This window comes from Apteryx rowi, unplaced genomic scaffold (genome assembly GCF_003343035.1).
Source record: "Apteryx rowi isolate R43461 unplaced genomic scaffold, aptRow1 scaffold_192, whole genome shotgun sequence".
NCBI lineage: Eukaryota > Metazoa > Chordata > Aves > Apterygiformes > Apterygidae > Apteryx > Apteryx rowi.
The window spans coordinates 1,261,264-1,282,848 of NW_020448219.1; the positions used below are offsets into that span (position 1 = coordinate 1,261,264).

The following is a 21,585-nucleotide window of genomic DNA, read 5'->3' on the forward strand; positions in this document are numbered from 1 at the left end:
TGACGTTCAGCCTTACTTATTCTAGAGAATGCTAGTAGAGTCAAATAAAAGGGCTGGATGTGTATTTGCCTACAGTCTCACAGAGCCATGAACACCACTGAGCCATTAAACCTGTAGACAGGCTGATATGTCCTAACTTCAGCAGAGTTTTTGACACTGTTCACTTTGCCATTCTTACATACTGTAAGATGATGAGAGCACTGGTGAAATAACTGGTGAATAGTTGGTTGAAAAGCTGCTTTCCAAGAACAGTTGTCACTGGCTCACTGTCATACTGATAGAGCCTTCCAAGCATGATTCTGGGAGCATTTTGAACTTCTTCTATTTAATATTGTCACTAACAACTTGGATGATGGAAGACTTATGAAATTTGCAGATGAAACAAAACTGGGGTGGGGTGGGGAAACAGAATCATGAGAGGTATAAAGCCTCCCCTAGGGAGAGAGTAAGGCCACTGAGTTACTTTTCTACAGTAAAGGCTGAGAGGAAAACAGTACTCTGCCAATATGCAAAACATATTAGGTTAGCGGTAATCTCTTGTTCTTGTCCATTGAGTGAAAGAGAAAGCAATTAACTTAATTTTCAGCAAAGAAGATTTAGACTGAACACTATATGAACATTTTCTAGCTATGAAGGCAGAGAAAACCTTGAGAAGAATACTAGGGAAATCTTCCTCCCTGAACAAATTAGACATCTCTATGGAGGACAGTCTAGATATGCTTAGGGCTGTATGCATTCTTACTAGTCTTTTGATTGCAGAAGTAATGATTCTTTTTCTTTTAAACAGCAAATCATTATACAGATTAAACATCCATACATTATAAATTTTCCCAGACTCCTAGAAAATAGGATAATATTTTGTAGGAGAATCTTTGTTAATGAGATTGAGAGAGGACTTGTAGCATTTGTTGAGAAGTGTTATAAGATACCTGCTTCTCTTACCTAGATAGGCTGCAAGGGGTTCATTTTTTTCTGAGTGCCTGTCACGAAAAGTGTCATTAGTTGGCATTGAAATACTACTGTCCTTCACCATGAGCACTGTGCCATTCCAGTCATATGCTCCAACTGCTCCAAGCATGACCCAATCCTTTTATAGAGAAAAACAAAACACCCTGTTCTTTACATGAACCATCTTTAGATCTATGTTAGTCATGATTTGCATGTTTGGTTAATGCTTCCTATATGCATGCAAGATTTAGCCCTGCTTTTCCCACTATAGTATGGCCCCCCACAGGCACGATATATCTCCCCCTCTTTATTAAAAACAAATGCAACTAAACAAGCCTGGGCCAATCAGGAAAAGCAGCACAGTGAAACATGACTCCTATAATTTCGGTCTGCCATTTCATGCAAAATAGAAAGACAAAGAGGAAGTAGCAAAGCTCATTAGTGCATTAGTACATTAAATGCATTCCTCAGGTAAACTTTAAGAAAGTTGAACCTTTCCCTGTTGAACCTGTGAGGATTTAAAAAGAGCCTTTTGTAGTCAATGTAACACCTGACAAACAGTTTGCTGACCTTTTCTGCCTAAAGGCCTGAATATAGCCTTCTAGATAAGAAAGACACAGATCCTGATTCTGTCAATGTACCAACAACTGAAGACCCACTTCTGAAGTGAGACTCTGATGGCAGCAAGACAGTTCTTTAGCATCTTCAAGCATCTGCTCTACCAAATAGATTATTTTGTGAATCTTCCTTGGGCTCATCTCAGGATGATATCTGTTTCTAGGGTCTGAATCATAATGTACAATTTCATAGTCCAGAGAGTAAAAACAGATGGAGAATATTTCTGCATTAAAGTATTTATGTTAAATCATATTGAATAATTTTTTTTTATTCTCTGTTTCACCAGTGATATGCTGACCTGTATACAAAGTCACGTTGCAGGTCTTTTTACGGGAGTCAGTTTGTCTTGGACTGCCCAGTGTTTATTCAGTTCAGTTACTCTCCTATAGTGTTATTTTCCACTGTCACTACTTTTTAATATCTTTTAATATCCTTTTGATCTCATGTATAATTTACATTTCATTTGTGTACACTGAGCAGATAATCATAACGGATATTTTCTGCTTTTCAAAAATAAATAAAATACGTAGGGTGTGATTTTCTGCCATTAAAAATTCCCAAGGATTTTTGCATACTAGTTTAACAAATATTTAACCCTTGAAAATTGAGGTATTCAATGTATTAATGGAACTAAGAATATGTTGTGTTACTAATAACACAGTCATATCCATTACAGAAACTATCCGTTATACACATCTTCTGTTTAAATGTCAACAATACAATACAATAACTACATAGTAATATTTATATAGAATACTTACATAGCTATTAACATTTTATATAATATTTCACTGATAAGAAAATGCTATGTGAACATAAAATTTAAAGTTAATGTGAACAAGTTACTTATTCTCTTAAGAACTCATTGTTTATAATTATTCTTTACATATATTTTACACAGACTAACTGAATTATAGGAAAATCCAAAACTTCCAACAGCAAACAAGTAACAGAACTGTACAAAGAATTCTGAAATACTCATTCCAAATTCATGCCATTACCAATAAAAATCTACACTGAAAAAGAATTTGTATCTTTAAACAGTTTGTTTACCTGAGAATAATGAGCACTGAAACCAGCTTGAGACATTTCCATTTGAAATGAGGCTGCCTGCTGGTCGGTTGTTGCTATTAAACAGAAATGTATAAATTTTAAAAATAAATAAATTTCAATTTGAAAAAATGTCTAAATAGTGTAATGAAAATGTTGATATGCTAGTAAGGGATAACATAATTAACTAGAATATTCAGAGAGCGTAGTTTGCTATAGAATTTTACAATAAATACAGAAAGTGCATTGTGTATTAAATGCTACCATTAAGTATGAGAAGCTGTTTCCATTTTAAGACTGTGGATTACAACTTGTCCAGCAAATATTTCTGGACTAAAACTGACCAGATTTGACCTCAGGCCGATGGTAAATATGTTTGGAATGTTTGTTTAATACGGTTAAGACATTTTCCACTCAAGCTAAGTGAACAACAAAACACCATCCATGCAACCCGGGCCTTGTATTCACATAACTAAAAATTTGTAGGCAGCTGGTAAGATTTAAATGAAAAATGTTTGATGTTTGGATTGTCTGAGCCTCCGTAAAAAACAAGGTAGGAAAATTTCAGCTGTCCAAGATTCATATGCTTCAGGGAGGGGCTTGGGAATTGTAATCCTTCTCAGAAAGCTGCATGAAAATCTTCCTGTTTTCTCTTAAGTGACTTTGAATAAAAAAAGGAGTTAGGTGATTTAGCACTACTGTCATTATTTTTTCAGGTAGTCAAATGCTACATATTAAGCTCTAAAGGGACTTCAGGTTTCTTTGCCCTCAGGTACACAGGAAATATCTTCAGGGAAGAGAGAGTTTTGTCTTTTCCTCTACTTAAAAACAATACCCAATGACTATTTCGCTATGAGAAACGCCAGAAGCAAGTTAACTATATTCTGCATATTGATTCCTCCTTCAGAGCAACATATGGTAACAGGAAGTGGAGGGGAACTATGAAAACTGTTCTGAGGCTTATCCAGGAAGAATTCACAATTTGGTGCCAGCTGAGTACTGAGGCAAACTTTCAACAGTGTGAAGGAAACTGATGCCTAGCAAGCCATGGTCGCATGAAGTTCAGGCATCAAGACTATCAAATAAAACTGAACTTGTGAAATTTGGCAACTGAACCACACAGGTTGTTCATTTGGACGTGGTATCTTTGCCAGTTGTGGGAATTTATGACAAGCCATGGGAGGGAGACATGATTTCAAACACAAAACGTTTGACAAGCAAACATGGTCCATCAAATTTCGCAAGATGTAACTGCTTTGCTAAGTCTGAAAAAAATATAGTCCTTTTTATGTATAAAATTCCTAAGCTTTGTATTGGCTGATAATTAATATTTTTCAGTGACAGCATTAATCATTCAATAAAGGATGTTCTTTAACGATCTGAGAAAGACAGGACGCTTGTAATTTCAGGCAGAGGACAATGCTGGCACTGTTAGTATGCGCAGTTCTGAAGGCTGCTTAGATAACGGCCGCCAGTCTAACTTTCCATTGAGTTTCAGACTGCCAAGCGTTCTACAAAGGATATTTTGTCAAAAACATTTGTGCCAGCCTACGGACCGGATAAAACATAAAACTGCTGTTAAAACCAGAAGTCCATGCCATTAGACACAGAAGCATATGAAAAAGATTATGTGTAAAAATGCACTGGCTGTCAAGCATGGGTTTTTGTTGGATTTGATTTTTAAACTCTCTTTTTTCCTTTGTTGATTTTTTTTAAAGACCAAAACCAAAAAGAAAACAAGATATCCAGGAGAAAATCAAGGTACTATTACATTAGTAGGAGGCTATTCAGATTGAAAACTTAAATGCATTCAGATACAGAATTCCAAGAATCACATTTCCTATGACCTCCCTGTTACGTACAGAAGTTAACTCAGCTACATTGTATACAGTTAATTCATCTTTTCCAAATTGCACACATCCAATAAACAGAATTTGTCATAAGAAAGCTGTATTGGACAGAATTAATCTATTTTTCTCCAGAATAATGTATCCACGGATGCAGCTGCAAATCTAGAATATCTCCTGGAATGCTTTGGATGGGACAGGAAACCACGGCTGAAGAATCAACAGAAATGGATTTAATCAGCATCTTCTAGCTCCAGCCTTACCAACCCTGGATACAACTCAGCCTCCCTAAGTTTGACATAAAGCTAAGATCCCATATTTCAATTCCGTTCTGATTTCCCATGCAGCCATTTCTGAGAACTCCACAGGTAGTGTAGGGGGCATAATTTCTTGTCTTGTATCATAGATATCTTATGTAGAAATCTTAGAGCAGACTCTGAGTTCCTAGCACAGATCTAGAAAGGGGAAACCAAGAAGTCAAGGAGTGTGGTGAAATTAGCTAGCTCCTCTCCATTTTTTTTGTTTTGAATACATATTTTTTGTAATACAACCATGTCTATCTAAAACAAAATTTGAAAATAAGGCATATATATCAAGCCATAGATATCCTAATAGCTTATAAAAAGTTTATGTTAACTAAAAATAATAATATTCAAGAAATACATATTTGCTACTGCATCTTTTGCAGAAAATTAAATCACTGAATTCAAGGACTACTGCAGAACTTTTTGATACTTAGAAGAGGTGTAATAAAGTACCAAAATTCTGAAGGACGTGGTGGCCAGGATTAGTCAGCTAATGCTTGGATATTTTATTAAGCTGCATAAACTGTTTAGTGATCAAATGCTTTCTCATTTTTTCTTCTGTTTAGAGGAACAAATTACTAAATCAGTGTGAGGTTTAGAGCTCATAATACAAAGCATCACCCATCAACAGGGAGTTGAAGTCAGCACAGTTCACCCCACTATTTGGGCAGGTTGGGGTCCCATGTGACAGCTAAGCCTATCCAACGGCTACCTACTGCTGAAAGTGGCCAGGTGGAAGTGTGATGAAGTGAGACTGTCTGTCCCAATGGCATCTAACTGTTCTGTGGGTTTAGCTGTAATGTGACACCTAAGTCTGAGTGCACATGGTGTGCTCATGTCCAGAAGTTCAATCACTTCAGATTTTATAATCATATCCTTAGTCCATTGTCCTGGACTAGTAAAGCAGTTGAATAACTTTTTATTATATATCCAACATATTGAATAGGTATAACTAATATATTTTACTAATAAAAGACAATAAGTCTTCTCACTTTTCTAACAGTACAAAGCACAAACTGAAAACTAACTTTTTGATTTTTTTGTCCCCTTACATTTGAAATATTATCTCTAACTTTCAACCAACTATTTTTTCACTGAAAGTTTATTCTTCCCATTAAACAGGGACTTAAAAGAGCCCCTATGCAATGAACTTGAAAATACTTAATGAGCTTAAGTGGGCTAAACTTTGGTCTTTAGAGAGATTAAATTCTCTTCAAATAAATTTGTCTTACAAGTGAGGAAACAAAATACTTCATGAAAGGAAAAGTAAAAGAATATATAAACTGGAAAAATATTTGTTAAAAGTCCACTGAAAATAGTAATATTTGATCAAGCAATCAAGATACCTAAATATGTCTAAGAAGTATAACTCCAATTTAAAATGCTTTAAAATAATCTGGCATATCTGTATTATTTCTTGACATTCAATCAACATTATCCTTTGTTCCAGCTATAAACTGCACTATTCCAGCTACTTGGAAAGTTGAGATATTGAAAAAGTAAGTCCAAGCAGATGTTTTCCTTGTATGACACTAATCCTTTCAGAGATAGCCAGTATAATTTATAACTAATAAACTTAGTCTTCTGTTACTAGTAGTGTGCTTGAAACAAACAGAGTTGGACAATGTTGCCTAATTTGGATGGAGAATGTAAGCAGACATTATGACATGGTGACTTTTCCCTATTAAAATCCAGATATCAGGAAAATTTCCAAAGTAAAAATATATCCTGCTAACTCTATACACCAAGTGCATGTTAACTTGTATATCAAAGTACATTGTAATTAATAACTAACCAAAAAGAGAATTTAAAAGTGTAGGCAGATGAACACATGATCATGGTGTAATCTAGGATATGATCTTCCAATGCTCTTTTACCTAGGGAAAGGCAACCTTGTATTTGACCAGGGGTAAAATGATAATGGTTACTGTAACGACCCTTATTCTCCTTCTAGGCTACTGTCTCCATCTATTCTAACCCATCTGAACATATTTCATGTCGTTTTCCACCTTTTTGATATTTATTGTTAAATATCTTTATGACCAGCATGATAAAAATATATGTATAATACTTTTAATGCAGCACAATACATTACAAAGGAAGACCAGAGCAGGTGGTCTAGTGTTTGGTTCAGCTGTAACGCAAGCATGAAGTAAAATGTAAAGAAATGTCATACCTTCCAGGGCAAATATTCTCTCTCCCAGTGCTTCAACAATAGTTGTAAGAGCTAATTCATCTGAGACATTGAAGAAATGTTTTTCAGTAGGATCACTGGCAATTGATTTTATTTCCTCCACAAATTTCTCTGTGCTTAAATTTCCTCTGCTGTAGCTGCCAAGAATCTAAAAAGAATTAAAGAGAAAGTCAAGGATACATTTTATACTTTAAAGATAAATTTGAGGCAAGCTATCAGAGAATACTGGGAAATCATTCTTAACCTTAATTTGTTCTATTAAAACCTCCCTCAAATTTCTAGTCTAAATTGATTTAAAGCCATTCTTTTTCAGTGAGAACAGAACTGTATGAGGTCTCAGTTTTTTTCTGAAAATACCGACCACAGCAACCAAAGCAACTGTATGGTGTAATGTCTGCTAACCTCAGCTGTCCTTTCTTCCCCTTCCTTTATAAAATTCTAATGACTTGTTCAAGTAGACTTTAGTTCAGGAAAAAAACAAAACAAAACAAAAAACAGAATACAAAATTGCAGTGGCTTCTGCATAGGTACCACCAGTTCTCCTCATAATGCAGTAGGTGGACAATTAATGACATGCCTAATTAGGCACAGGATAGTTCTTTGTTGCATGCAAATCTACAGCCCTATAAATATATATAAGAACACCATTTCCATTCAGCGTTAGTGACTCCATTGGGATAAAAGACTTCAGATTTAGTTTCCAGCTTTAACACTGCTGTCATAAAAACTCAGTTTGCTTCAGAACAAAATGACTCACTTTAATTCCCAGACTGAGGAATACTTAACTGAATTTCATAGGAAAAATTGCTCTAAAGACTTACTTGCTTTGAGAGGGGAATCAAAAACAAAGTTCCACGTCCTAGCATTCCTGGACACTGGAGCGACTGAAATTTGGTTCTAGACAAGGATTTTATTGTCAAGAATTACTGAGCTTCAGTAAGGAATTTTTTTTAACTGATCTCTAGTTTTATGAAGAAAACTAATGAAAACCTGTGTGCTACCACAGTCTACTCTAGCTTTATGCTTTTTTTAATTTAAAGATTACATCTTTTTTGAAAGTGTTTGGTTCCAAACTACCTCTTTGTAGCCAGTAGCCTCAAGCTGCTTGAGTATCCAGAGATTTAAGGTACAAAGAGGAAAAGGAAAACTTACACTATTTCATTTGTTTTTGGAGTTGGAAATTATTTGCTCTGCATTCAAAACAGGGAGCATTGTAAAAGAGGTGTTCTTGTTAGAAAATATATAGAGAGATATGAACAGAGAAAAAAAAATTCCAATATACTATAAAAATCAACCAGAGAAAATAGATGATTCCTGAATAGAACACAGGAACAATAGAGAGTTCACACAAAATCTGTCCTTAATGTCTCCGTATTTGTCTATATGAGTTAACCTCCATCATGCTCATCCTCCCGTTGAGCCACTGAGTTTGCTTAACATGAAAATAACAACTTTAGACTCTCAGCACACAGAACAGCCGTGAATACACCTGCTTTTTTGTTGCTGGTTTATTTCCTTAAAACATAGTGGATAATGTGTCTTTAGCAAATGATCAGAAGATTCCAACTAATCCACTCTGTTCACTCCTGCTGTTAGCAAAAACGACCAGATTTTATAGGCCCATCAATCTTTCTCCTTTTCTTCACACGCACACACACACACACACACACACACACACACGTCACCACCAGAAAGACAAACAGATTGCTTTTTCTTATGTGCTATAAAATCAGAAAGCAAATCTTTACTTTTTTTAAGCTTTTTTACCTCTCTCAAATGATTATACTTCCATAAAGATTCTGTGAAATAAACTTTTTCAGTCATTACATTTGCGAGATGAAACATGCTTTTAAGATTCAAATTTTTCACATTACATTTCACTTACAGCAATAGCAAATCTCTGAATCTTTTCATTTTCACAATTATCAATCACTTCTTTTAATCTGTAGTTGTCATGTGATTCCCCGTCAGTCACAATAACCATTACTTTTTGTACTCCTCTTCGTGCTCCATGAGCCTCAGTAAAAGCTTCTTTCCTAAAGAGAGTATAAAAGGGTTGAAGAAGGTCAAAGTCAGCATTTACCACACACATCATTTTACAGAGTCAACCATAAACTAAAACAAATATTAACCAGGAAGCTGGAAAAGGAAATGAATATTAACCACGAACAAATACAAACAACAACAATTGGAACTTATATTACAGTTTGTACCTGAAGAGTTTCATACGTATTCATTCATTACTCATATATTTGTGACTGATAGCATAAAACAATGCTGGATGGCAAAGAATTCTTCTCCTACCCAGATAAACTTTTGGCACCTTAAAAAAATGTGCAACTTTTCTTCCCCAAAATCCACACACAAAGAAAGAGAAACTATTTCCACCCTATAGCAGCACTTCAAGTGGTCAGGTTATTTATTCACCTGCCAGCACCTCCCCACATCTACAGGGCAAAATTTGATGTTGTGGATGTGGCAGAAGTAGGTTGCAAGTGAGTGGAGGTGGACGGGGGCGACCTGTTGATTTCTACAGCTGTGGATGGGGAAAGGGGCACTAATGTTTTTGGAGGGCTGTTCTTACAGGCTGGGGCAAGGCTTCGGTTATACAGAGGACCAGAAAAAGTGAGGCTGGCTTAGGCATCTGGAGGAGAAGGAAAGGAGCTGAGTTTCCTCTTAGAAAAAGCTCACAGAACTCTTCTGTTTGACACTGCCCACACTGATAAAAGCAAAGATCCACCTTTGACAACGGCCAAAAGTGGATGTGCAGTAAGAGTGCAAGAACAGAGGAAGCTTTTAATCATACTTCCCCTACATACAAATCCACAACAGTCTGTGGTGCTCAGTGACTTTTTGAGCCACATACGGTTTCTGTGTATTTAGTAATTCTCAACTGGCTCTGCTTTCATGAACTTGTTCAGTCTCCCTCAAGCCCCTACTTGTTTCTAAACAAAACAGCTGCTAAATATGTAGGAATTTCATCAGATTAAGTGGTAATATCAACAAAACTTGGGTCAGATAATCAGAATAGTTCATCAAAAAATGCTGCACATTTCAAGTATTTTTTTTTGGAAAGGGAGAATGTATTCTCTTCTGGAATAAAGTCATGCTGTCATGCCAGAAAAAAAAAAAAAGAGAAAAGAAAAGAAGAAAAGCAGAAAAGAGAAAAGATATGAAGTGTTCAATAATGCAGATCATTGCTGTATTCATGTATGGAACTGAGCTGGTCCATTTTTAGGTGCTAACACTATGCTAACACTAACTTTTTGTGCTAACACTATCACTATGAGCATTTTAAATAACTCTGGAAACAATTTCCTCAAAATGGACAACAAACAGCAAATTTTCACTGCCCATTTGAGCAAATAGTAGAAACTACTGATTTTAGTGAGTGCAGAATGAGGTCAATATTGTATGGTTTCAAAAGTGTCCCTCACTTTTTTGTTTATAATTGTTCTCTGGTTCCTTATCTTTCACATAGTCCATAATCAGGTTTGATGAACTAGGAGTGGGAACAGATAGCTGCCTGTATCACTCATCTGAGAGTTTGATTTTGCATTTACTTTCTATTCTGCAAAAGTTGGATTTCATTTTGCTTATGAAGGAAGCATTCCTAAGTAATGTCATTGATACAATAGCTCTTTAATCTCCCAGTACTCCGTAAGCTTTATGGATTTGAGATATAATGTCTCTAGACTTGCTGACAAACATGGGCTCAAACTCTGCAGTACTCTTAGCCTCAGAAGGAAGATAAATTAGCACTAACAAGTTCTATTTTTTTCCTGTAGAATTCTCCTCTGAAAGACTTAATTTCCTCTATCCCTCTACACACACACAATTCCTACCTGCTCTGTGCAGACATCAAAAATTTTCAGCACTTTGCGTAGGTCTACAAGCATGTTCTGTGTCTTTCTCTTCCCCTATTTCATCCATTCAAAAGACAGCTGCCTTTTCAAGGTGCTATGCACAACTGCTGTAGAGACTGGACAGTCTGTTATCCACTGTCCTTCTAAAGTTTGTTTGCTTAGCTAAAACAAAGTCAGATGTCAGCCACATCTTATTTTCGATTTATAAAATCCGAACTATCACCATATCTGTTTATATTTGTTTCTACTTTATCCAAGACTTCATAATATTTTATGAACGTACCTTGCTGTATCTATTCCAAGGGCTGTCATAGTCTGTGTACCACCTCTCTGGACTATTCTCGTGGCTGCAGCCATCACATCTTCTGTTGTTGAGTATGTATTCAGGAAAAATTCATGGACTACAGTTTGTCCATACTGAACAATTCCAACCTGAAACATACAGTTCACGTTAAAAATCAGCCAACCTTAAAGAAAACATCTGTGCCTTGTCAGCCTCCTTCAGTGGGTAAAATGCCCTTTTGTACAGAAAGCCAGGAAAACTCTGTGTGTTTCCCCCCAAAAGTAAAACCTATTAGCATTTGAGCAAGACTGACTAATGCAATTCAATCTCATGAAACATTTTGAAGTCTCTAAATTGTTTTATTAAAAATAGGAACAAAGAAAGAAGCAGGCTCAACTCCTTACCATTCCTGACTTGCAGTAACCTGACATGCAGCTCTGCTCTCCTCTAGGCCATGGCAGAACAATGCCCTAACCATCAATCTCAGCTTTTCAAAATAGTTTTCCATATAGCATACAAGGCCATGTTTCACTCACACTCTGGTTTCTTTCCAAATATAATACTCCTACATCCAACAGGCTATTTACCCTAACCCTGGACTAGGAATAGCACTGCAATGGCAAATTGAGGCCCTCAGGGTGAGAGGAAAACCAGTGTGCCCTTGTCTTGATGAAAGCAACAGGACAGTACAGAGCATGGCCCTTCTCCCACCAGGAGGTAAGCCAAAGTAATAAGCCTGACAAGTACTTGAATAAAATGATGGGCTCCTGGAATGGAGGAATGAGAGGAAAACTCAAGATGACCTCAGCAAGACAAGTCTTTGTGTGAAAGATCAACACATGGGACTGGAACCAAACCACAGGTGCCTGAGAGAACCTACTGCAGATATGAAATGCAAACTAAAAGGAAGATAAGCACTATTCTTAAATATTAATTAATTTCTCTCATTCATCTCAGTCTGTTTTAATGCTCTGGCAGGTTATTGACAGCTTTTGCTGGGAAGAATCCACACAATGTTCCATTAGCATATTTCAATTTTATGTTATACTTGACAATTTATAGGTGTGATTTAGGATAATGTAGTTTTATGTGGCATATTTACTTCTTACTCATCTATTATTAAAAGCACTCTAGCATTTAGGTATTGAAGATCAATAAGACCTGTGATGTTTATGCAGTCATTTTATTCTAGAGGTGGCTTAGTACATACTTGGCAATTGCTTTATAGGTGGTTTTTGAGCCCCTTTCATAGCCTCTCAGTTTGTGCACAATGTTTGTTTGTTGGCATTCATTGCTTGCATTTAAACCAAAAGGGTGACTTGTAGTAAAAGTGTTAGAGTTGGATAAATATCTGAAACTCAACATTGATATCATGCTTATTATAAAAAGCTAATTACATGAGATTATGGGTATAATTATAATAGTATGTAGTAGCAAAATCTATCCTGCTTGATTTCTATATCCTTTGGAAAATATAATCAAATTTGCAAGAACAGATGTATGTCCAAATTTACAACATTACATCCTTTTAAAATATTTTAATTCTCTCTCAGAAACATGCTCTTCTCCACCTATAACTGAGAATGCCCAGAGGCTGTTATGTTCCTGTGGACAGCAGCATATTGATTCTGCACAGTGTGTATCTCTTGCTCAGTTTACACAAAGGGCTGGGGCACACACAGTGTCATTGCTCCCAGGAGTGATTCTGTCTGTATCTGAAGCTGAAGATAAAATTCTTAACCCTTTGCCTCCAAGGCACCTATTTTGTGGCATATATCTAAAGTGCGAGAAACACTCTGAGGAAACTCGCTGTGATCATTTCCGTTCTGCGGATTAAGTCCATAACAGAGTTTTCTCTCTCTTCTCTTCCATTTCATGCAGTAGCAGTTAGCTAATTATTTCTAAGCCGTCATTATCTGACTCTTTCATACAAAAAATCTGAACAAGATACTGTTGGTCATATAAGAAGATCCCCATTAATTGGTGATAAATGACAGGTTTTCATCGTGCTTGCTCTGTTGGGAACGGGAAGAGTGCCTAATGTGTTCTAGGAACATGCACAAGTGTAGCCAGAGACTGATGTATGCCTGCAAACCATATATGCGGATTCATGGACTCCTAATCTGCATCTTTGAGGATTTAATCCAAGGATTAAATCAACTGTTAGCTGCTGCCAGGATTGGGGTGGAAAGTAGCTGCCAGTCTTTCATGATACCTGGAACCCATGTAGATCTTGTCTTTTTCCTAAAAGAGGGATTAAAGGCTGAGACACTGAGTCGTATCATTTCCTATTTGAAAGGAAACGCTCTCCATGATCACAGCAAGTAAGCATTTTGAGCATTTCCTTCTCAGGAAGTGAATAGGAAGAACATCTGAATCTGAAAACTGCACTGTGCTGCATAGCTTGTAAATCAGGAAGGAAGGGGGCGGGGGGCATGTGGTTATCTCATGGGATACAATTGTTCTGTGGGACCCTTTACTAGGACTAAGTTTGAAAACATTGATCAYCATGTTCTGCATATTTCATGGCATCAAAGATGAGTCATTCCTCACAAGGGGTAGCATAAGACTTCCCGGAAATGGCAAAATACAACTAGGCTGTATGTCCCGGTCTCCTGAAAGATGATAGAATGAAGTCCACCTTTTAAAATTAGAATGATATTCTAATAGCTAATATTAGCAATGAAGGTTTAGGCTTTTGCAGCCTTTTAATCTAATGAAAAACTATAAATGACACAGACCTTTGTGATGTAAATGTGCCTTTATGGGACAATAAGCTTATTCAAACTCCACAACTTTAGCAAGACACTAAGACTGATAATTACAAGCGTTGCATATCTTGATTCGCTTGGTTTAATTTAAATCTAGAAAATGCAGTAGTATTACACAGAAGGACATAAGTCTGTTCTGCTTCAGGAAGCCTAATATTTTTCCCAGCATTACTGACCACAATCTATTGAATATCTTTTTAATTCCTAAGTTTATATTCCCTTCCCTAGCATTTTATGGATTTTATACTACACAAGGGAATAATTCTTTAATTGTTTCAAGTTCCTGTGAAAAAAGTATTGTAGGAGAGAACAGGCAAGTGAAGGATTGTTCTACATTGAGACAAAACATTTTTGAGGGTAATTATTTATTGTTGTTCTTTTTATTAGTGAACACAGTCCCTTATTTGGAAAGCATATTCTGGCTTTCCCRATAAATTATGAAACAATTCTATTCATTAAAAAAGAAAAAAAAAAGAAAAAGAAAGGAAAACCATTTAGTATAAGGCAGTGATATACTAGGATTTTCCCCATTGGGATGTGTTGGAGAATGAGAAACCTTTTTGGCTGTAGACCACTTAAATCAGAGTAAAGGTAAAAGAAAACCAGAGAAGTCTTGGAAAACACTAAAGGAAAATACATTATATTGTATGGAGAGCTTGCTAAAAATTCCTGACTCAAAGCAAAGTTGAGTTAATTCCATTACATTTTGTTTGGTCTATGATGATTCCAGCGACTCAGACAGAAATTACCTTTAAACCATTCTAAAAGCCTTTCTTCATCCTGAATGTTTTAAATCTCTTTTATGCACTTCCATTTTTCTGGAGATAAAAGCGATCATAAGATTTAAGCTGCATGATCTAAGTGGCACAATTTAGTAGTCCATTGATACAGTCCCTTTCGAGATATAATAAGGTAGAGGCCAAACACCTGTAGCTGCTTCTGTCACATATTAATGGAACGATAAAAAGTGTGAAAATTTCTGAAAGCCATTCCAACATAGACCTAAAGCTGGAATTAAACATATTAAAATATTCTGTTTTCTCTTTTGATGGTCTTCTACTACAGAAGGCTGCTATATATATCCTATATATAGGATTAAAAATACACCCTCATGTTAAAAGGACAATTATCTCTATAGAAGTTAAAAGACAGGGAGAAAAGTGAAAGTGATCTTGCATTGCAGTTACATTAAAATGTGGAATAAGGCAGGGAGAAACATTTTGTTCCTCTTTTTTGTTCCATTTTTTCTCATTTCCTTCCTTCTTCCCCTTTCCTTTCCACTTCCCTATCTTCACTTTCCCTTTATTTCTCTTATCCCTATTTCAGGAGAAGGCTCTTAACCAGCAATAGAGCACTGGAGAACAGCAGGAGGAAGGGAAGGAGGTACTTCTGGAAAAAAAAAAAAAATACTGTAAACTTCTTTTGCACCTGAATCTTCTGGCTTTCACTTTCAAATTTTCTGAACCTGGAACACTGAGGTGTTCTCTTTTGACTTAGCCTTTGTTCATGGAAGGGGTAAACAAGAATGGAGAAAAAAATTTCCCAAGCCTCTAATCAAAACATAGTTTTGAACTAGTCACACCCAAACTGCTAAAGAGTTATCCTGTAATCACCTCATTCCTTTCCCATGCAAGAAAACACAATCTGAAGTCAATGGAAGTCCACTTAATTTCAACATGTTCAAAAATACCCAGAAGATGAACATGGTAAAAATCAATTCAGACAGAAAGTAAACAACTATTCCTTTATTTCTACCTCACTGCTCCCAGAAAAGAGGGGAACGACAAGCCTGCTCTGCTTTTTCTCCTCCTCCCTATTCAATAGTCATCTAAATACAATTTGTGAGAAAGCAGATGGTGTGGATGGAGGTGACAGTATAAACTTCTCCTCACTACCTTTGGCTATGGCAGGATTCTCAAACAGGGTGTGAGGGGAAAGGAGAGGGGACAAGGTGTAGGAGCTGTATTCTGGGAGGGGGAAAGGTAAGAAGTCCCAAGAAAAGTCCATCTAGCTTTTGCCTTCTATTCCCACTTTTTCAACCTTTCTTTCCCCTTCCCTTTGCCATTCTTATCTATCTCTCAAAAGTTTCTCTTCTTTAGCAACCAGTTGCCAAAGTTTGGCACGTGCTTGAGAGAGTGAATAAGTGTATGTTTGAGAAGAGGGGTAGCTTTCCCAAATCACGGAAAGAAGGGATTTTGTAGGTGGTGACGTCTGGATGTTGGGGTACAGACCAGCAAGTGGACCTTTGGTGTGTGAGCTGCACAGACAAGGCAGGATTCCAGAAATAAAAATAAGAGAGGTGTGGCAATGTAAAAATTTGAGAATTGCAGGGTGAGGAAAAAGGGTGAGGGTGCAGGAGAATTGATTGCCCTGTGTACTATTCACATGAAGCCCTTTGGGTATAAGGCAGTGATGATTTCCATGCAGCCATCACTCTGCGCTGGGAAGTTCAGTTTGAAATATTTTCCTAGGATGCCACGTGTTTCAGTAATCACCAGCTTTATGGACCAAGAAGAATTTTTCCTTCCTTTCTGGTAAATTTGACAAAGTGCTTTTCCCTCTTCCTCACAATATGTGGATGAAGAGTGTGTTTAGGACACAATTGTAAAGTTGAGAGTTTATAAGCAAGCTGATAATTTTATCAGCCAGTGTTCAGCACAGCCAACAGGAGAGCTGGGTGGTAACTTCCAAACCTTTTGACTTTGAAAATGAAGGGGATACTCTCTGCAGGCAGAGGTATCCTTTACATCCACTCACATTCTCCTTTGTGGAGGCAGTCTGAGGAGATTCAGACATGAACTGGAAATTTGGAGTGAACCTGAAGTAGACACTACCCTAAATACTGGACTGCAGCATGTGAAATATCATAGATGACCCCAGAAAATCATAAATTTGGGGAGGGAGGAAAGGGAAAAGTGAAAGGAAGGCCTGGTTTCCTCCATTACTGTTAATAAAGCTTTCTGTGTCAAAACGTATCCCTGTGCCTGTTACCCTCTTCCTTGAGTTTTGTTCAGATTGCTATTTACATACTCTGTTCAGCAGACTGTGAAACATATGTCAGATCCTCAGCTGGGCTAATTGGTTGTAGCTCCATTAATTCTGATGGAACTGTGCTGATTTATAGCAGCTGGGAATTTGGCCCGCTCCATTTATTATATAAATGCAGCTTCTGCCATTAATAACAAAGACATGCAGCTTTACAGTCACTCATTAATTATGATTTCAAAGGTTTAAAAGCTATATGCTCAGTGCTCCATGATACAAAATTTTGAGCACTGTTTCAAAGATCTTGTAATCCAAGACTATCTGAACCACATATGTGTGCCTTGGAAGAGCAGTAATGACATTTGTGCTTGTGGAGTGATTGTGGAAAGGAAGGAAATGGGGAAGGACAATGTTCAAACTGTCTCACTTTATGCACTTAACTTTTGTCTCTAGATTAGAAACTCAGTTTCTCCAAACTGCCTGAACAGCTGGGGAGACAGAAAACCTCCCTGACACAGTTACTTGGAGTCAGAGACTGACTTAGTTGTGATTCCAGTTATTTTGTTCCAGTATCCCACTGCCATAAGCTCTTATAACCACAGATGATGCTCTCATTCCATTTCCTGTAAATCCTAATTTTTTGAAAATTAAGCAAGAATAAAATATGCACCATTTTACCTGTGTTTGCTGGGGACCTATATCCATGTTTTTCAGGAGACTTTTTAGGAAGTCTGTGACACTATCCCATGGATAAATGCTGTTGGAACCATCAAGGACTATGACAATATCCAACTGGGTCTTACACTCTGCAACACAAATTGACACATAAGAATTGACACTAACAAGGATCACATATATACTCACTCACAGCTCCAGTTTCTGCTGTGATTAGTAAGAGGAACATACCCTTTTATAGTGGGGCTGAAACGTCCTGTTTCACACTAACTGTAATTTTACATGGCATTCCCTTTATCAGCAAGGCACCTTCTTGTAAGCAGAAATTTAAGAATGGGATTACATAATCACATAATTGGAGTATTTATCAGTAACCCCAGCTTTCTTCAATTTCACACTGTTCCTGTTTGATTTTCCAGTGGACCAGGTCTTTAAGATTTTATCTATATTACTGGATTGGGTATTAGGTCTTGAGAGCATACCGTAATTATTTGAAAGAAGTCTTTTGGCCATAAGTAAAAAAACACAAGTGGCTATTTTTAGTAATTATGTTTGGATGTTACATAGCTCTCTAATGATTGTTTATACTGAGATAAATTCCAAAAGTAGCAAGAATTTAGGTTATATACTGACAATGAAAACATTTACTTAACTTGGTAATGCTGGTAGCTAAGGAAAGTAGTCCATGCTTTTTGGTATGCCTGTGTGTATACATTTGTCTTGCTTGGCACTTTGCATTTTCAGACATACAAGAATTCCTGTGGCATGCATACCTTGCACAGATGGAGCAATGGCCTCGACAGTTTCAAATTTGGAGCTGACATTAGAGCAAACTCCAGTTGTGTAATGCAAACGCCCACACTTATAAGCATAAAGTGGTCCACATGCCTTTAAAAGATGAAAAAGGATGAAATGTTTGGTATGGTACCTGGGGAAAATATAGACTTATTTTAAAGTTGGCAATAACGCCTTTCTTACCAGAAAGCCTCCTTTTGGGTTAGTCACTAAGGTTGTTCCAAGAGTCATGTTTTCTTTTACTTCCATGACGTTAGGAACTGAAGTAGCAGCTATAAATAGATTAAAATGTTAAGTATTTGAGAACGTGAAAACAAAATGTTAAAGTGTATATCCGCTAGCATAGAGCTTCCAGCCTCCAAAATATAGCACAGACTGACATTGGTTCCATCAAGTATTTTAGCACCCTTCCTCCTCCTCCTTCAACTGCAAAGAACAAGGAAAAATTCTAAGACTGGCTTTTATCCCAGAAAATTTGTCTGGGTCGCTGTCTCAAATAGTTTTCTTGAACCGCAAAAAAGAAAAAAGTAAAAATAACAGCACAATGAAAGCAAGAGATTACTGTTCAAAAAGTTTTGTTAATTAGAAAAAAAATTCATTTTTTTATCCTGTCCTGATATATATGAATTATAACTTTCATTAATGTAAAATAAAAATACAAGAATGATATTTAGGTTTTCGAGGGAAAAGAGGAGCTAGAAAGTAATCAGACATATATTTAGTGAAATTCATATATGTAGGAAGTCTCTGTCTGCATCCAGTATCTCTTGACACGAGCAAAAGAACGATGAATATTTACCTAAACCCTATTAAGGTGCTTCAGCCTTGTTCTGCCTAGTTAGGTTCTCATCAAAAGCCTACTGATGGCATTATAGAGGCTCTTGGCTTCAAAAAGCCTTGGAAAGGGTAACCCATTAAACTGTACTCCACAACCTTTCTGCCAGGACTGCTGACCACAGTCAATTAATGCCAGTCATAATAATGTTTTGGAAACAGAGCCAACTGCCCAGTCTAAAATTATCAGCATGTTTCTCAAAGGCAATGAGATGCTTTAAAAGAATTATTTTTGATGTTTACAACACAACTTCCTTCAGATTTAGCTTAGGAGTCCTAAACAAATTTTTGCGACAGAAACAACTTTTTAGCCAAAAATCTCACAGATTTGACGTCTATTATTCCTCCACATGACACAATTTTATTTTCTTTCATACCTGGTAAGTTCAGTTTTATGCAGGGTGATTGGCTGTCCTTTCCTACAGGGCATTTGTATACATCTCCTGTTCTTTTCTCAGGTTGGCCAACTAATGGAGAACCAATAAGCACCCTGAGAATGAAACACATTATCTGAATTTTCTTTATTCTTAAAAGGCATGCAAGTTAGCAAATAAAACTTGCAGAGAGCACAGCTACAGCAAGCTCTGAATGAAGAGTATAGGATACAGCAAGAAAAGCATCAATTATGTTAGTTCAGATACAAGGAAAAGCAGCCATTCTATTTCCTCTGTAATAAAGGACACTGAAAGGAAGCCTGCCTATATACCAAATTACACAATAGAATAACATTAAAAAAATACCACTGGAAAATAAAAGGAGTATTGGTGGATGAAAAGTACTACAAGTAATAAAGGAAATATCTGCTTTATTTAATATCTCCTTGATCGTTAATGTATTTTAGAAAATAATACATTTTTAATGCTAAAGAGAGACCCAATGTCAAAGCAGATACTTATAGGTACCCAAACCAAGAATTTAGTCTTAAATAATGTAAGCCAGCAGTATAAAATACATTGTTTTCCCTCTCACTAATGATAAAATATTGTCATTACAATTAGTAAAAGCAATTACCTAATTTTAAGGCTTTTTTATCCTGCCTACAGTGTTTTTTCAAAATTTGATATGATCAGAAATTACTGTTCTCACCCTTAAATCCAGAAAATATTTTTCAGCAAGAAATTCTGCTGTTTAGAGATGAAGACTGTTTTGTTCTCAAATCTTCATTAGCTACACTAAATATCCCAGCACTACCCAGCAAATAACAACTGCCTCCATTTAATGTGTAAAGAACTCAAAATTAGAATTCACAGCATATATTGCAAACACAGAAATCTCACCATGAAGAATAATATTTCAGCAGGATTTGCTTCTGGACACTTAGGTGATTGTGAGGAGTTATTGAGTGAATAACTTCTACCTTTAATCATAGATTAAAAAGTCCAGATAGAAGATATCTGAATTTAAACTCAGTACACAACTCAGCTTCTAAACAAACATACTGGAACAGCTCATTGTGATCCATTAGGATTTTTTAATTAATAACTTCAAAAGCAAAATAAAATGCTCTGAGTATATGATGGATCTGTCTGATATTTTTTGAGCTATATGTTGCAATGTATGTACTTTTTACAATAAAACTTAGAAGCAGGCACCACACTCTTAAGCATCCTTGACTTCCATTTAACTGCAGAGAAGCTGAGTGTGCTTGACATCCCATGGGAGATGATCAGTGCTCAGCAGGACCATGCTCCCATGCTGCTCTTTTCTCAGAAAGAGCGAGTGAGCCCTGCGAACAGACAGAGGTGGTTTGAAAGGCTGTTTTGCCTGTTTGCACTGGGGATATTTTTAGGGGACTGGTTTTCTTGAGAAACAATTGCAGAGAGGTTTACAGAACACCTGCTGCTGAAAAGCTCTATCTTTGTGGTATCTAGGTAGTGTTTTAACACTTGATGAAGTATCACAAAGCTTTGTATATTTATTTTTAACCATCAGCATACAGATTTCCTGCTCTGTGCATTGCTGTGCTGAAAGAAATTTGAAAGCTTGAAAATTTAACAGCAACTCTGGAGTTTAATGTCAGAGGTGTTCAGATCTAGCACACTAGTTTGGACTCGTCTTCTTTCAGCTACTGGAAGAGTAGCCATTTCTGGCTCATATTATTTTTTGCTTTTGAAAGGTTTCAGTACACTCTACAACCACATAGCTTACTTTGCAAAATCCCAGCTCCTAGAATGGATACCATTTTCTGAGGGTCTAAATTAGCTCAAAGATAATCAGTATCAGTCATTCATGATCACAGTGCAGATTTATATTTAAAGATCCTGCAAGCTGTACAATCAAGAACAACCATTTTCAAAATCAGACTCTGCAACTTTATTTTACTGGACAGTCTCTAGGGCTAATAGCAAATGTTGGGTCACCGTGGCGGACAGATTGCCAGAGGCCAACAGGCCCGGCACTTGCCGAGCGGATTA

General features: G+C 36.7%; 1 protein-coding gene across 1 annotated transcript in view; it reads right to left on the minus strand.

The window, feature by feature from the left end:
• ITGA1 (integrin subunit alpha 1) overlaps window positions 1–21,585 on the minus strand; it is a 53,681-nt gene that overhangs the window by 25,250 nt on the left and 6,846 nt on the right. The window contains exons 3-11 of the mRNA XM_026062743.1: window positions 19,549–19,661; window positions 18,521–18,609; window positions 18,316–18,430; window positions 17,546–17,673; window positions 11,112–11,260; window positions 8,848–8,998; window positions 6,945–7,110; window positions 2,620–2,693; window positions 943–1,087 (exon numbers count right to left, since the gene is read on the minus strand). Coding sequence (XP_025918528.1) covers window positions 943–1,087; window positions 2,620–2,693; window positions 6,945–7,110; window positions 8,848–8,998; window positions 11,112–11,260; window positions 17,546–17,673; window positions 18,316–18,430; window positions 18,521–18,609; window positions 19,549–19,661 — 1,130 coding nt within the window. The remainder of the gene's footprint in view (window positions 1–942; window positions 1,088–2,619; window positions 2,694–6,944; window positions 7,111–8,847; window positions 8,999–11,111; window positions 11,261–17,545; window positions 17,674–18,315; window positions 18,431–18,520; window positions 18,610–19,548; window positions 19,662–21,585) is intronic.